Source organism: Cetorhinus maximus, chromosome 12, assembly GCF_964194155.1.
Source record: "Cetorhinus maximus chromosome 12, sCetMax3.hap1.1, whole genome shotgun sequence".
In the NCBI taxonomy this organism is placed as follows: Eukaryota; Metazoa; Chordata; class Chondrichthyes; order Lamniformes; family Cetorhinidae; genus Cetorhinus; species Cetorhinus maximus.
Genome location: NC_135890.1, coordinates 107,513,271 through 107,530,217, shown reverse-complemented (window position 1 = coordinate 107,530,217; position 16,947 = coordinate 107,513,271). Strand labels below are relative to the sequence as shown.

The window sequence follows — 16,947 nt, the reverse complement described above, 5'->3', positions numbered from 1 at the left end:
ATGGTACTCCCTACCTCTGTGACCTCCGCTCTCTGTATCACTGACTCTGCTCTCTTGATCTCTCTGTCTTCCCCCACCACTGACAGCTTTGCCTTCTGCCGCCTAGGCCCCACAGCCTCGAATTTCTTCCCTAAACTCCTGCACCTCCCCACCTCCTTTTAGACCTTCCTTGAAAATGATTCATTTCACCAGCTACACTTTCCGTTTCTGTCTGGATCACTCAGCTATGAAGTAGCTTAGGTAATATCTCTATGTTAAACAGAAGACATTGTGTGTTTTGTAATGTAATATTGAGTAGATATATCTGTGTTTAAAGGCAGTGACAGTCTGTCTTCCTGGTCTAGGTGACCTCTGAGAGGATGCAGGGGCAGCTGCTCCTAGTGTTTGCCAAGTACTATCTCCTTCCTAACCTGCAGGACATCCAAACCGACTGCACCAGAACCGGGCTTGGTGGATACTGGGTAAGCCTCAAAGTCCTGACGGGTAGCAACCTTAGATTGGGAGGAATTATCTGATCTTTCCCCACCGCAAATCACAAACCTCATCTTCTAAAAATGAGCAGTCAGGTCAAAGATGGTGTGATGATCAGCCTATACAGTCACTCTCTGCCTCATATTTATCCTCTTGCCCCTGGGGGCGCTGAGATACAGCTTCACTGGTGTCAACGTTCTTTCAGTACCTTGAACCTGACTCAGGGTGAGCAAGCAATTCTACTCTGAGAGTATCACAGCCAAGCTCGCCTTCAGCTGATATGGGGAAGAGGTTTCTGGGGAGAATAGGACCACTATTAACCTCTACAGAACCAATTGGTCCTGAGGCCAACACTATCACCATCAATTAAGTCAGCATAGGCTAGTAATTAAGCCTTGACCTTTCTAGTATATCTCAGTAACATATGGGCACACTGACCAACTGAACTGGGAGGTAAGCTTTCAAAAACGGAATTTAATACTAGTACTGAATCTATTATTAACGAGTAACCAAATGCTGTTTATCAGCTAATAAACCTGTTTTGATTACATCACACTCATTATTCGTGCATGGTTTCAGCATGAACCCCAATCATCACCACCAACTCCCCAGAAAATAATCCCGGCCCCTGGTAAAAAAAATAAAACCACAACAAAAATCAGAACCACTTTCATTTTGCAATTAGTGCAGACAGGGATTAAAGGTATTGCAGCAACTCAAGGTTGCTTCAGAACTTCTCATTGAGATTACTGCTCTGTAATTACCCCAGCTCAGTTATATAACCATTCATAGCATTTTCTAGTGCAGCTCATTGTGCTGCTCATTCATATCCTGCCCACATTGTTCTAATGTCCTTTGATATCAGAATCAGCTCATTATTCTGGGCCCATGAACATGAACCTATTCTCTAATTACTGTCTGTAGATGATTAATCTATTCTCTGATGCAGACTGATTACATTGTGCTGTTTACACGGCCCTTGCTGAGAGGGAAGTGACAGGGAGACAGCAGGTGTGGCTGCGCATGTTCAACAGTGTATATATAGGTGTGTGTTTGTAGACCTCAATTTTATTCTGAGATTGACTTGGTACAAGAGGTTAAATGTTACCCTTCACTCCATGACAGACTGTCTATCATTCTGTGACTTACTGTCCATCACTGCGGGATTCACTGTCCATCACTCCATGGCTCACTGTCCATCACTCCATGGTTCACTGTCCATCACTTCATGGTTCACTGTCCATCATCTAATGGTTCACTGTCCATCATTCCGTGGTTCACTGTCCGTCACAACTTGGTTCACTGTCCGTTACACTGTGGTTCACTGTCCGTTACACTGTGGTTCACTGTCCATCACTCTGTGGTTCACTGTCCATCACTCTGTGGTTCACTGTCCGCCACAACTTGGTTCACTGTCCATTACTCTGTGGTTCTCTGCCCATCATTCAATGATTCACTGTCCATCACTGTGTAGATCGCTGTCTGTAATTCTGTGGTTCACTGTCCATCACCCTGTGGTTCACTGTCCATCACTCCATGGTTCACTGTCCATTCCTCCATGGTTCACTGTCCATCTCTCCATGGTTCACTGTCCATCTCTCCATGGTTCACTGTCCATTCCTCCATGGTTCACTGTCCATCACTCTGTGGTTCACTGTCCATCTCTCCGTGGTTCACTGTCCATCTCTCCGTGGTTCACTGTCCATCTCTCCGTGGTTCACTGTCCATCTCTCCATGGTTCACTGTCCATCACTCCATGGTTCACTGTCCATCACTCTGTGGTTCACTGTCCATCACTCCATGGTTCACTGTCCATCACTCCATGGTTCACTGTCCATCACTCTGTGGTTCACTGTCTGTCACAACTTGGTTCACTGTCCATTACCCTGTGGTTCACTGTCTGTCACAACTTGGTTCACTGTCAATTACTCTGTGGTTCACTGTCTGTCACAACTTGGTTCACTGTCAATTACTCTGTGGTTCACTGTCAATTACTCTGTGGTTCACTGTCCATCACTCTGTGGTTCACTGTCCATCACTCCATGGTTCACTGTCCATCACTCCATGGTTCACTGTCCATCACTCCATGGTTCACTGTCCATCTCTCCATGGTTCACTGTCCATCTCTCCATGGTTCACTGTCCGTCACTCTGTGGTTCACTGTCCGTCACTCCAGGGTTCACTGTCCATCTCTCCATGGTTCACTGTCCATCACTCTGTGGTTCACTGTCCGTCACAACTTGGTTCACTGTCCATCATTCCATGGTTCACTGTCCATCACTCTTTTGTTCACTGTCCATCACTTTGTGGTTCACTGTCCATCACTCCGTGGATCGCTGTCCATCACTCCGTGGTTCGCTGTCCATCATTCCGTGGTTCGCTGTCCATCATTCCGTGGTTCACTGTCCATCACTCCGTGGTTCACTGTCCATCACTGTGTGGTTCACTGTCCATCACTCCATGGTTCACTGTCCATCTCTCCATGGTTCACTGTCCATCTCTCCATGGTTCACTGTCCGTCACTCTGTGGTTCACTGTCCGTCACTCCAGGGTTCACTGTCCATCTCTCCATGGTTCACTGTCCATCACTCTGTGGTTCACTGTCCGTCACAACTTGGTTCACTGTCCATCATTCCATGGTTCACTGTCCATCACTCTTTTGTTCACTGTCCATCACTTTGTGGTTCACTGTCCATCACTCCGTGGATCGCTGTCCATCACTCCGTGGTTCGCTGTCCATCATTCCGTGGTTCGCTGTCCATCATTCCGTGGTTCACTGTCCATCACTCCGTGGTTCACTGTCCATCACTGTGTGGTTCACTGTCCATCATTCCATTGTTCACTGTCCATCACTTTATTGTTCACTGTCCATCACTGTGTGGATCACTGTCCATCATTCCATGGTTCACTGTCCATAACTGTGGTTCACTGTCCATAACTCTGTGGTTCACTGTCCATAACTCTGTGGTTCACTGTCCATCACTCTGTGGTTCACTGTCCATAACTCTGTGGTACACTGCCCATCACTCCGTGGTTCACTGTCCATCACTCCATGGATCACTGTCCATCACTTTATTGTTCACTGTCCATCACTGTGTGGATCACTGTCCATCATTCCATGGTTCACTATCCATCACTCTGTGGTTCACTGTCCATCACTCCGTGGTTCACTGTCCATCACCCCATTGTTCACTGTCCATCACGGTGTGGATCACTGCCCATCATTCTATAGTTCACTGTCCATAACTCCATCATTCACTGTGCATCATTCAATTTTTCACTATCCATCGCTCTGTGACTCAATGTCCTCCATTGTGTGGATCACTGTCCGTCTCACTCTGACTCACTGTCCATCACTGTGGATCACTGTGGGTGGTTGGTTCAACTGTATAGGAACATATTTTGAGATGGAACCCCATTTTACAGAACATTGGCAATGGCAGTTAAGGGGACAGTGTGGGGTATTCCTTCTGCCCTCACACCTCTAAGTCTGTATCTAGTTCTTGGGGTCTGTCTGAGGGAGGTTCCCAGTTGACCCAGGAATTCTACCGCAGTACATGACATGGCAGGACCATTGCAGCCACACTTGCTGAGAGCTGGCATTGGTTCCATACTGGATCTTCTGAAATCCCCAAACACTTCAGAGGTCAAAGGTTATCAATCTGAGCTTGGTGGAGGGGGTGGGGGGGAGGGTGGTGGGGTGGTCACTTATACCAGAAAGGCAGAAGATAGTAAGATTTATATTAGGATTAATATTCAGCCTGTTAGGGGCCTCTGGCTGCCTATCCCTAATGTCACCCTCTGATTTGGGATGGGGCCCGCATGTTGAGCAATCAGTGATCAGAAATTCCATCCCACTGCACTTCCGATGGAAAAGAAGGTCCCATCATTTTCAGACCATTTGTCCACACTCAGTGAATGGCCCTGTGCAGTGGGGCAGCAGTGACACAAGGGCCACGTGAATGACCAACTTTATTGTTCATTGTATTGTCACAGGGGAACAAGGGAGGGGTCAGTGCCAGACTCTCTCTGTGTGGTCACATGATTTGTTTCCTCAACTGCCATTTGCCGGCTCACATGGAAAACTCTGAACAGAGAATGGACAACTTTGAGAGCATCCTGCAGCTGCAGCAGTTCAACGGGCCTGTTGCCAGTGGGGTCCTCGACCATGAGTAAGTGTCAACTTTACCCTTCATAATAAATCCTTTATCTATTGCCCTTTGGGAGGAGAGTAGGGGGCATTCACTGCAGACTTTAATAGAAGAGGCAGTTTTAAGCAGGGTTGGAGACAAGGACTGACTTACTGGGCCAAATGGCATATTTCTGTGATAAAAACAAAAAGCTAAAAGCTACTGCGGATGCTGGAAATCCAAAACAAAAACAGAATTACCTGGAAAAACTCAGCAGGTCTGGCAGCATCGATGGAGAAGAAATCAGTTAACGTTTCGAGCCTTCACGGCCCTTCTGTGATGTCTGTCCTCTGACGCTATGTTAGCAAGGTGAAGGGTCTGGGTGAGAATTCTAGACTGGAGGGGAATTCTAGACTAGAGGCTGGAAGTTCTGCTACTGGTTGAGCACAGGAAAAGGCTGTTTAGTAGGGACATGTACAGTAACACAGGCTTAGGAGTGCCAAGAATGTGAGCAGGATGTAGCAACAGAGATAAGGTGGGGTAAAGGCTGTGGACAACAAGGACAAGAATTTTGAAAGTCTGAAGAGTCTAGGAGGAAAGGAAGATTTGATTTAGGGGAAGGGAGTGGGGAGCTCCGATGAATCATAATAGCTGTTGTTGTGTTTTGGTACAGTGTTGTGTTCTGGTTTGGTGACCTGAACTTCCGAGTCGAACAATACGATATCCGTTTTGTGAAAAATGCCATCGAGAAGAACAAGTTGGGCATTCTGTGGGAGAAAGACCAGGTAAGATCAATGAGACAAACACTCTTCCCAGGAGCCTCAAGCCCAGCATCATTGTCTAAGCTCTCGAAATAAAGAACCTTATAAAATCAGACATGAGGAGTGCGTCCCAGTGAGTTATTGTATTGTGTGTTCAGGAAGCAAGTGGCCCAGTCCCCAGGGAGACAGTGGGCCAGTAATTCAGTGAGTTTGACTAATGCTCTGGAGACATGAGTTCAAATCCAATACTGGCACCTGGGGAATAAAATTTCAGTTTCATTAATAATGATCATGAAACTACTGGAATGTCGCTAAAACCTAGCTGGTTCACTAATGCCCTGATGGGAAGGAAATCTCCTGTCTTTAACCAGTCTGGCCACAACAATGTGGTTGACTCTTAGCTGCCCCCTGAAATGGCCTAGCAATCCACTGAGTTGTAGGTTGCACACCACCACCTGTTCAAGGGCAATAAGGATGGGTAATAAATGCTGGCTTTGCCACTGACGCTCACATCCCAAGAACAAATAAGAAAAAAATCATGCTGCTGACCTTTCACCTCGAGGTCCTAGATTTCTCTGCAGCCCATGCTAATGGGATACAAGGCTCTCTATTTGCCACACTTAGGACCAATCTCAATCCAGTTACCAGTGGACAATGAGCCAAATACACAAGCTCACCAGTTGGTTCTCATTGGCAATCTCATTGAGAGAAACCAGCCAATCAGTAAATGCCATGCTGCTGAGTAGGAGCTGAATACATTGGGTCGAGTGGTAAGTGGGAGTTTTATTCTCTATTAAATCCTGGTTGTGGGTGAGTCTGACAAAGAATGACATAGAAATAAAATGAAAAAATGGTTCATCTCTTACCAAAATTAACATGAAATCCACCAGAATTTAAAAAACAACATGCCCAGGATCTACTCAGTAGCCCAATGGGTGTGGTAATGGTTGTCACTAGAGACTTAGGTCACCTTTTTTGGCCTGTACAAGCAAATGAGCATCTTTGCGTCTTGTTTATAAGGTGCAAGCTTCACAAGTATGTCAGCATGCCAGCAGTCGCTCATTACAGTAGCTACAATGGGACCTCAAGACTCCCAAAAGGGAAATGGTAGTGACCACTGTGATGGACAAAGAGTTAATACTAGCTCTGCACAGTCTGTCCTCTCTGTGCTCTTGATCTATCTTTGCCTCACTGGAATCTATCATGGACACAGAGCTGCCCATTTTGTCATTGCCCAAGGAAATAGAGCCTGAAAAGTAAACATGTTGTCAGGACAACGAGTCCATTTTGGGAATTGTGAAAATAGAAAATTTAAGAGTCTCCTGGCTAAACCTGAAGCTTTTGTGCCTGACTGAAAAAAAACAGACTGAAAGAGAAAGGAAATCACTGCAAAAGCACAGAGGCACTGAAGGCAGCTTAGGTGTAGAACCTTCATTACAATCCAGGCTTAGTTTTCTGATTTGCTCCAGGAGCAGCTAAGATTTAATATTGAATTCAACAACTTTAGATCTTAAACTCCCCCTCCCCCCATCCCCACCCCATTTCTTCCCCCCTCCCCTTTTTTTTCAATAATTTATATAGATTCTTCTTTCCCCACCTATTTCCATTATTTTTAAATCTAAAACTAAAACCTTGTTAGTCTTTCCACCCCACCCCCACTAGAGCTGTACCTTGAGTGTCCTGTCTTCCATTCTTAATTAGCACTTTTCTTAGACAAATATCACCACCTTCAACACCTCTTTGATCCTTTTGTCTGTGACATCTTTTGATTATCTGCTCCTATCACTGCTTATCTCCACAATCACCACACCCTCAACTTCTCTCTCCCCCCGCCCCCCCACCTTAAACCAGCTTATATTTCTCCTTTCTCCTAACTATGCTTCAGTTCTGCCGAAGGGTCGTGAAGGCTCGAAACGTTAACTGATTTCTTCTCCACCGATGCTGCCAGACCTGCTGAGTTTTTCCAGGTAATTCTGTTTTTGTTTAAGATTTAATTCTTTTAACATTATCTTTCCCTCCAGTTTTTTTTTCCTTTTCTCCCCCCATCTGAAGGTGCTGATTCACCCTGGGGTGAATATTGTTCTACAAGTTGCCCTCACCCTGTAGAACAAGAAAGCAGCAGTCTTTCTTCATGTGTTTTTAAAGGGAGATGGTGGCATAGTGGTAACGTTCACATGGGCTGGTAATCCAGCGACCCAGACTAATGCTCTAGCCAGTGGAGAGGATGTTTCCTCTTGTGGGAGAATCCACAACTAGAGGTCACTATTTAAAAATAAGGGGTCGCTCATTTAAGACAGAGATACGGAAACATTTTTTCTCTCAGGGTCGTGAGTCTTTGGAACTCTCTTCCCCAAAAGGTGGTGGGAGCAGAGACTTTGTATATTTTTATGGCAGAGCTAGATAGATTCTTGATTAACAAGGGGGTGAAAGGTTATCGGGGGTTGGCAGGAATGTGGGATTGAGGTTACAATCAGATCAGCCATGGTCTTTTTGAATGGTGGAGCTGGCACAAGGGGCCAAGTGGCCTACTCCTGCTCTTAATTTGTATGTTCGTAGGGAGGAACATGAGTTCAAATCCCACCATGGCAGCTGGTGGAATTTAAATTTAAATTCAATTAATATATCTGGAATATAAAGCTAGTCTCAGTAATGGTGACCATGAAACTATCATTGATTGTTGTTAAAACCCATCTAGTTCACTGTCATTTAGGGAAGGAAATATGCCATCCTTACCTGGTCTGACCTACATGTGACTCCAGATCCAAAACAGTGTGGTTGACTCTTAACTGCCCTCTGAAATGACCTATCAAGGCATTCAGTACAAGGGCAATTAGGGTTGGGTGACAAATGCTGGCCTTGCCAGTGACACCCACATACCATGAAAAATAATGTGTCAGCACAGCAGGAAAGTTCTATGGTGGATAGCAGAGCCATTGAATGATATCTCATCCCTAACTGACTGATCCACAGAAACTTTCCACTATCTTCCTCCTATTTGGCATCCGGGAGTCCCGACCAATCCTTTGGCGCTTGGGTGAGAGCCGTACACCCTAGGTCAGCATTTGGTGCGATTAAAGACAGAAAATCCTGGAACCATTCAGCAGGTCATGTAGCATCTGTGGAGAGAGAGAAACAGAATTAGCATTTCAGAGTTAACATTTTCAGTTTTTATTTCAGATTTCCAGCATCCTCAGTATTTCGCTTTTGCATCTGTATTCAGTGAGGGCTGGGCAATCTTCACCAATGCTGAATTGCTACTACAATGGCTGGGCTACCCCCACTGCTCTGAAGAAGAGTCACGCGGACTTGAAACGTTAGCTCTGTTTCTCTCTCCACAGATGCTGCCAGACCTGCTGAGTTTTTCTAGCATTTTCTGTTTTTATTTCAGATTTCCAGTATCTGCAGTATTTTGCTTTTACCCCCAGTCGGAACTGTGAGCACTGGGCGCTCTTCATTAGTGATGTGAAGAATGTCAATACTATGGCATCTACATATCCTGTGTCCAGCACTGTGAAGACTGGATGGCAGTACTGTAAGGACTTGATGTCTCCTATCAGAAGATAGACTTTGGGCAAATAAAAAGGGAAAATGCTGGAACTACTCAGCAGATCTGGCAACATTTAGATTGGCTCTGGGAACCCTTTGTTAGGATCATGAAGGGTGGGGTTGCACAGTGAAGTCTGGCTCTGCTTTCTCAGCTCTCTGCGGTCTGCATGGCCTCTGTTGGCATTGTTACGCCTGAACACCATCTGCCATTTTGTGAGATCTGAACGCCCTCTATAGGTATTGTGTGTTCCTGCGGACCTGATCCAGTGTTTGTTGATTGACATTCATGAGGCTAAGAATGAATAGATCATAAACCCGAGTTTCTCATTTATTCAACCAGAACTGTTGCTATTTCTTATTTCAATATTTTTAGCTCTATTTTAACCACACTGGATTTGAACAAACTATACACCCAATGCAATCCCCCCATCCTAAATGCCATAATGTAACAGGAAAACACAAATCATTCACCTTCATTAACCAATGTTATGACACACTTCACAATGCTTTAGATATAGGCATCAATGATAGGTAATTGTATGTACTGTAATATGAACAGGCTCTTTAATTGAAGGGCCCTTGACATCAGCTCCACTTTATATTGAATCATTATTAAAATCCATAATAAATTGATGTTTATCAAATTTAGGGATGTGAGTGCTGGGAATTGAGCATTCTCCCATCTTTGTGCTGTGCCAAATGAATAAAGCTCACTCAACATTCCCTCAACATTATGTCTCAGGACCATCCTCAGGAGTGCTTGAGTGTGATATTTTTCCATTACCCCAGCTGTCCTGAGGGAGATTGCCAATTTAGTGCTTGATTAGAGGCAGTCTTATGGTGTGGACCCATTTTTTTTATGCATTCACAGGTTGTGGGCTTTGCTGGCTGGGCCAGCATTTATTGCCTATCCCTAGTTGCCCTTGAGAAGGTGGTTGTGAGCTGCCTTCTTGATCCACTGCAGTCCATGTGGTGTAGATACACCCACAGTGCTGTTAGGAAGGGAGTTCCAGGATTTTGACCCAGCGACAGTGAAGAAACGGCGATATATTTCCAAGTCAGGATGATGAGTGACTTGGAGGGGAATTTCTAGATGGTAATATTCCCATCTATCTGCTGCCTTTGTCCTTCTAGATGGCAGTGGTCGTGGGTTTGGAAGGTGTTGTTTAAGGAGCCTTGGTGAATCCCTGCAGTACATCTTGTAGATGGAACACACTGCTGCTACTGTGCGGCGGTTGTGGAGGGAGTGAATGTTTGTGGATGTAGTGCCAATCAAGCGGACTGCTTTGTCCTGGACGGTGTCCAGCTTCTTGAGCTTTGTGAGAGCTGCACTCATCCAGGCAAGTGGAGAGTATTCTATCACACTCCTGACTTGTGCCTTGTAGATGATAGACAGGCTTTGGGGAGCCAGGAGGTGATTTACTCGTCGCACGATTCCTAGCCTCTGACCTGCTTTTGTAGCCACAGTATTTTTATGGCTAGCCTAGTTCAGTTTCTGGTCAATGATAACCCCCAGGATGTTGATAGTGGGGGATTCAGTGATGGTAATGTCGTCACTAATGATGATGAGCATCAAGGGACGATGGTTGGATTCTCTCTTGTTGGAGATGATCATTGCCTGACACTTGTGTGGAGTGAATATTACTTGCCACTTGTCAGCCCAAACCTGGATATTATCCAGGTCTTGCTGCATTTGGACATGGACTGCTTCAGTATCTGAGGAGTTTCGAATGGCGTTGAACATTGTGCGATCATCAGCGAACATCCCCACTTCTGACCTTATGATGGAAGGAAGGTCATTGATGAAGCAGCTGAAGATGGTTGGGCCTAGGACATTACCCTGAGGAACTCCTGCAGTGATGTCCGGGAGCTGAGATGACTGACCTCCAACAACCACAGCCATCTTCCTTTGTGCTAGGTATGACTCCAACCACTGGAGAGTTTTCCCCCTGATTCCCATTGACTCCAGTTTTGCTAGGGCTCCTTGATGCCACACTCGGTCAAATGTGGCCTTGATATCAAGGGCAGTCACTCTCACCTCATCTTGGGAGTTCAGCTCTTTTGTCCATGTTTGAACCAAGGCTGTAATGAGGTCAGGAACTGAGTGGCCCTGGCCAATAGGTATTAGGTTGTGATGACCCCAAATTGATTCCACTCAGGATCCTTACAGACAACAGACAGAGGAAACCATCATCACATTCATTTGGGCTGTGACTGAGAAGGACAGTATAACTCAATCCAACCCCTCTCGCCACTGCTATTATAAAGTGATCACTAATGACGAAAGAACTTAAATTTACATAGAAAACAAAAACAAAAATACCTGGAAAAACTCAGCAGGTCTGGCAGCATCTGTGGAAGGGAGCACAGTTAACGTTTCGAGTCCACATGACTCTTCAACAGAACTTCATATTAATAAATTTATAATAATAAATTTACATAGAGCCTGAAGATGTGAAAGGTGCTGGCAAAACACTTCACTGACAATGAAGTGGTTTTGAATAATAGACACTGTTGTACTGTAGGGAAATGTGTTAGCTAATTTACATAGATTACATTCAGTGTTCAGTATAGAAAGAAGCCATTTGGCCCAACTGCTCAACACCAGCCTTCTTCCACTAACTTCATCTAACTCTTATCACCTTATCCTCTTAATTTATAAATGGCAAGATCCCAAAAGCAACACTTAAATAAGTGATCTGGTTACCTGTATTTGGTAATCTTACTTGAGGAATCAATGTTGGCAGCTCACCAGCAGAATCTCCTGTTCTTTTTCAAGTATGGTCACAGGCTCCTGTGAGGTGACTGGGGCCTTGTCTTAACGTCTCATTTGAAAGTCCAGCACTACTAACAGTGCAGCACTCTCTCATCACTGCACTGAAGTATCACCCTAGATTATGTGCTCAAATTTTAGAACCCACAATCTTTTGACTCGAGGTGAGAATGCTGCTAAGGCTGACGCCTATCGGTTGATGTTAAATGAATTTGTGTGCTGTAGTTTCTGCGCTACTTGTTAACACTGTTGCTTGTCTCTCGACAGTTGAATATTGCAAAGGCGATTGAGCCAGCACTGAATGGATTTCAGGAAGGTCCTCTCAACTTCAGGCCAACGTACAAATATGACGTGGGCACAAACACATTTGACACCAGGTAAGGCAGCTTAGGCCTCTGGGACCTCTCAGTTTGTTCTGTATACAAAACACTTCTAGTAACAGGGAACACTCAGCAAAGTTCCTGGACTTGGATTGTATGTATAAAAACAGACTAATACATTGTGTACACCCACTGGAAAAGGAATTTAATCTGCATTACCTGGTATATTTCAAAGGGAATTCTCAGTCTTTTGTCACAGTTTTGATGGGAAATTATTGGAAAATGCTTTGAATCTATATTTGAAAGATATTTTTATCTTTTTGTTCTCAGTGCTGGTGAGAAGATCATGGTGAAAAACCACCGAGGTGATAAGGGCTTTACAGCCTTTCCCCATTGAACCTTTGCAGCGTCTGCCCCAATGTTGGTGCGTCCCTCCGCATGTAGTCCAGGATAATGTCAGCAACACTCGGTTGTGGACAGCTCCTTACACAGGAAGGTCAAGTTTCGGGCAGGCCAGGTACTTCTTACCGTCAGGCCGGGCCACCTAGGAACTGATCCAGTGTAGGGAGCTGTTCAGGTGTATTCCCATTTCCTGCCTCCTCCCATTTCCCTTGCATTGACTAAGGGTGCCCAGTTCAGTAACCTGGTTGTAGAGACTGATAGGACCAGGGTAGGCTTGGAAAATGTGCCAGGCTAAGATCTTTGGATAAAAGAACTGATTTGCTTGCTCCACATTCACCTCCTGCCTTTCAACGTTGTGCACTTTGCTTTATGTATGCTGGGCTGGAATCCTGCTCCTGTGGCTCTGCCAGGGCCTGTAGAGATAAGTGTCTGGAGAGGGCCCAAGCACTGAATGGATTTCAGAAAGGCATCTCAGTACCCCTCTGATAACACCCTGGTGTGGGAGTATCCATACACTGTTACAGGGCGATGGGGATGTGGCTTTGATTCCCTCATTCTGCACGCTCACATTATCACTGCCTGGATGCTTATCCACACTGCAAAAGATACATCAGAGAAAGTGCCTTCTCCAGTTCCTTATGTGCATGGCTAATTCTGAGCAATGTTGACAGAGCCTCGAGTCTGTCAGGTAACTGCCTGTAAGTTGTATGTGTGTGTTTGTAGCTTGGCAAAACAGCATGGCAATGAGAGCAAGGCACCACTTAGCTCAATGGTAGCACTCTCACTTCTGTGTCAGAAGGTTGAGAGTCCATGTCCAACTCTAGAGACCTGAGCAGAATATCCAGGATGACATTCCAGTGCTGCACTGCACTGCCCGAGGTGCCGTCTTTCAGATGTGATGTTAAAGATCTCATTCGAAGAAAAGCAGGGGAGTTCTCCCTAGTGTCTTGGTCAATATTTAGCTCTCAATCAGCATTCATAAACAGATTATGTGATCATTAGCACATTGTGTTTGTGGGACCTTGCTGTGCACAAATTTGCTACCAATATTCCTACATTACAACAGTGACTACACTTCAAAATGTACTTAATTGGTTTTGAGATTGGTTTTGGGATGTCTTGAGGTCATGGAAGAGCTATATAAATGCAGGTTCTGACTGTCAAGTTTGCAGTTTGCAGTAAAAAGAGAATATCGGGTCAGATTTTGCCTTGAGCGTTGACTTGCACTTCCCCATAGATTTTCCATGCGGGTTTGCACAGAAAGTTGCTGTCAACAGGACATCCAAACATCACAGTGTCTTCTACAGGGCATCTGGGAACAGGGCAAGATACAGTGTATCACCTTAACCAATCAGATTGAAGAATCATTGAAGAATCTGAACCAGGAAGTGTCAGTTACAATATTGAATTCAAGGTCAAATTGGATTCAGAAAGTGAAATAGAGAGGGAAATAATAATTGGATCAAGAGAGAAATGAGAGACAGAAAGAATAAAAATAAATAAAATTTATTTCAAATTTCTAATAAAATCCCCCAACAATAATGTAGCATATTGCAAGATCGGAGCATTTTGTCATGTTACCCTCTCTGTTTGGGAGGTGACAATGAAGTTAGTTCAATCATGGCTGTCTGCAGCTGAGCGTGTGTTGCACAACAAATAATTAAAAGCTGAAGAAATGACACTCCACACATATAAATGTTCATTTTCAGCGTCAGAGAGCTTGTCTGGCAGTAATTAAGACCACACCACATAAAGGGTGTCTAGACTGTAAAGGACAAGTCCTAACTTTTCATGATGAGTTTAGCCCACATCCACAATGTCAGTACAGGAACCTTAATACGGTCGATATATTTGAATGGGGGAAGCAGGGTCAGACGATGAGATATGGTTTTTGTGCAGCTTGTGGAGGAGCTCAGTATCGCAGACAGTAAATTCCTAATTTTCATGTTTAACTGCGTATCTCACCAGTTGGAAGTTGGCACCGGACTTGCCCATGAATGACAATGTGTGCTGCTGGCCTCATCACAACTTTCGCAGCAAAGGCTGGACAGATGTGTTTTTTTCTTAATTTGAAAGCACAGGCTGTTCCAATTATCCAATGTTTCCTAGTTCTAAGAAACGCAAACCTGCTTGGACAGATCGAATTCTCTGGAGGGTGAAAATGTCTGATTGCTACGACCTTTCGGCGAACACCACATTATTGGCGAGGAGCAAATCCCCAGATGGCAAAAACAGCCACATTCAAGTGTTACAGCATGTTTATCGTAGTCACATGGAGTACCTCATCAGCGACCACAAACCCGTCACTGCCATCTTCTCCCTGAAGGTGGGTCAATAATAGCTCTAAATTGCAGAAGGTAATAAAAGCAGTCACTGCGCTGTGTGGGAAGAGAGGGTTGCAATATATAGACTGTGTGTAGAAAACTTTCTCTCTCTGTCTTTTTTGTGCCAACTAATGGGTTAATCGATTAACTAATTGATGTTAGTTCCTGCACAGTATTTAACCAACTGTTCCTGTTGCTGCCTGCAGAGTTGGGTGAACAATCGGGAATGCAGTGTCCATTTCCCCCTGCAACCCTTACTGTGCTGCCTGCTCCTGTCCTAGTGTAGGTAGAGAGAAATTATTCCTGCTAGTTGGGGAGTATAGGATCAGGGGAGATAGAAAATTAGACCAGGCCTTTCAGCAGTGAAGTTGGGAAACGCTTCTACACGCAAAGGGAGATAGAGGTTTGGAACTCTCTTCCACTAATGGCAATAGATGTTGGGTCAAGTGTTAATTTTAAATTTGAGATGGGTAAATTTTTGTTAACAGAAGATATTAAGGGATATGGGGCAAAGGCGGGTATATGGACCCTAGTGAAGGGATAATTAATCTTTTCAAACCGTGAAATCAGCTCATTTGGATTTTACGCACCTTGGTGAGCCCTGCAGGGTGACTGATGAGGCAGCGCACTGGAGCACAGGGGACTGAATCGGTGTTTGTGGTATGATTAGGGTGTTGTTATTTATTCCAGTTACAGTAATCATGGTGTAGAACAGGTTTCATGGAGCAACTGTCTATCAGTTTTGTATTTCCATATTTCCTGGAGTTAGGCTTGCAAAGTTTCAAAGTTAGAGCCAACAGTGACTCTGTGTGTTTGCAAAAAGACATCTTTGACTGCATAAAATGGGTTAAATAGACCACACAGAATTTACAAATAATTGCATTGAATTTCAAGCACAGAAAAAGACTAATCATCACAGCTGATTTATACTGTTTATGCTCCACATGGGACTCTATCTATTTAATCTAATGCCAACCTTACTCCTCCCTTTCTTTCCTCTCCCGCGTATTTATCTAGCTTCCCCTCAAATGAATCACTGCTATTTGCCTCAACCTCTCCATTGAGTAGCGGCTTCCTGTGATCACTCCGCCATTGTAGAAAGCTATTCAAATAACTTCACGCAGTCCATTCTGGAATCTTCCAGGCTGCAGAACCAGCTTGAAGATGCCAGGGGGGTCACACTTTCGAATCGGAATGGTAGAATACAGTTTATGCTACTGGACTAGTAATCCAGAGGCCTGGACAAATGGTCTGGACACACAAGTTCAAATCCCACCAAGGCCAACGGGGAAATTTAAATACAGTTAATTAAATAAACCTGGAATGAAAACTAGAATCAGTAATGATGGCCATGTCAGATTGTTATAAAAATTCACAAATGTCCTTAGAGAAGGAAATCTACTGTCTTTAAATAAAAGCAAAATACTGCGGATGCTGGAAATCTGAAATAAAAACAGAAAATGCTGGAAAAACTCAGCAGGTCTGACAGCATCTGTGGAGAGAGAAACAGAGTTAACGTTTCGAGTCTGTATGACCCTTCTTCAGAGCTGACCAGGTCCTTCTGCTGCCCTTACCTGGTCTGGCCTACATTTGACTCCAGACCCACAGCAATGTGGTTGGCTCCCAAGTGCCCTCTGAAATGGCCTAACAAGCCATTCAGTTATGGCAAACTGCTACAACAAGGTATAATATCTCCATCTCTATAATGACTTGAAAACTGGGCTCCCTCTGAGTGGAAATGACCCAGAACCCAAAAGAATTCCAGATGGCAATTCCTAACACCACCTGTGATATCGGCCACATTTGGCATCTACAGATATCCACCCATCCCAGGCTCCACGGAAATCATGCTGGATGATCTTGTGGCTGGAGGTGTTTCCAGGTCTCGCGCAATTTGCTATCCCTACCAGGTCTGTTACTTCCCATTCCCCACCACATCACACTTGAGGCACCATTCAGGTTTGGGTTGCCTTGGGGGGAGGCTATGGAAAGTAGGAAGCCTTGGGAGTGATGAAGCTATGGCTGGAGTAGCAGTCTTGGTTCTCAGCCTGTGGTGGAAGGGTCTTGGGGTTGGGTTTGGGCCTGACCTGAGGCAGTTAGTAAGAATGTGAAACCAGTTGAGTTTTACTATAAGATTGAAAGCCTAGAGGGTAGATCAAACTATAAACCCACAAGTGTGGTAGTTTATGGGGATCTTGAGTGTGATATTGTGTGAACATC

General features: G+C 44.7%; 1 protein-coding gene across 4 annotated transcripts in view; it reads left to right on the top strand.

Annotated features, from left to right (window-relative positions):
• Positions 1-16,947, top strand: part of inpp5jb (inositol polyphosphate-5-phosphatase Jb) — an 87,521-nt gene that overhangs the window by 58,530 nt on the left and 12,044 nt on the right. For all 4 annotated transcript variants that reach the window (XM_078554310.1, XM_078554309.1, XM_078554312.1 and 1 more), the window contains 5 exons: positions 345-461; positions 4,468-4,643; positions 5,275-5,386; positions 11,949-12,058; positions 14,513-14,729. In XM_078554310.1, coding sequence (XP_078410436.1) covers positions 345-461; positions 4,468-4,643; positions 5,275-5,386; positions 11,949-12,058; positions 14,513-14,729 — 732 coding nt within the window. The remainder of the gene's footprint in view (positions 1-344; positions 462-4,467; positions 4,644-5,274; positions 5,387-11,948; positions 12,059-14,512; positions 14,730-16,947) is intronic.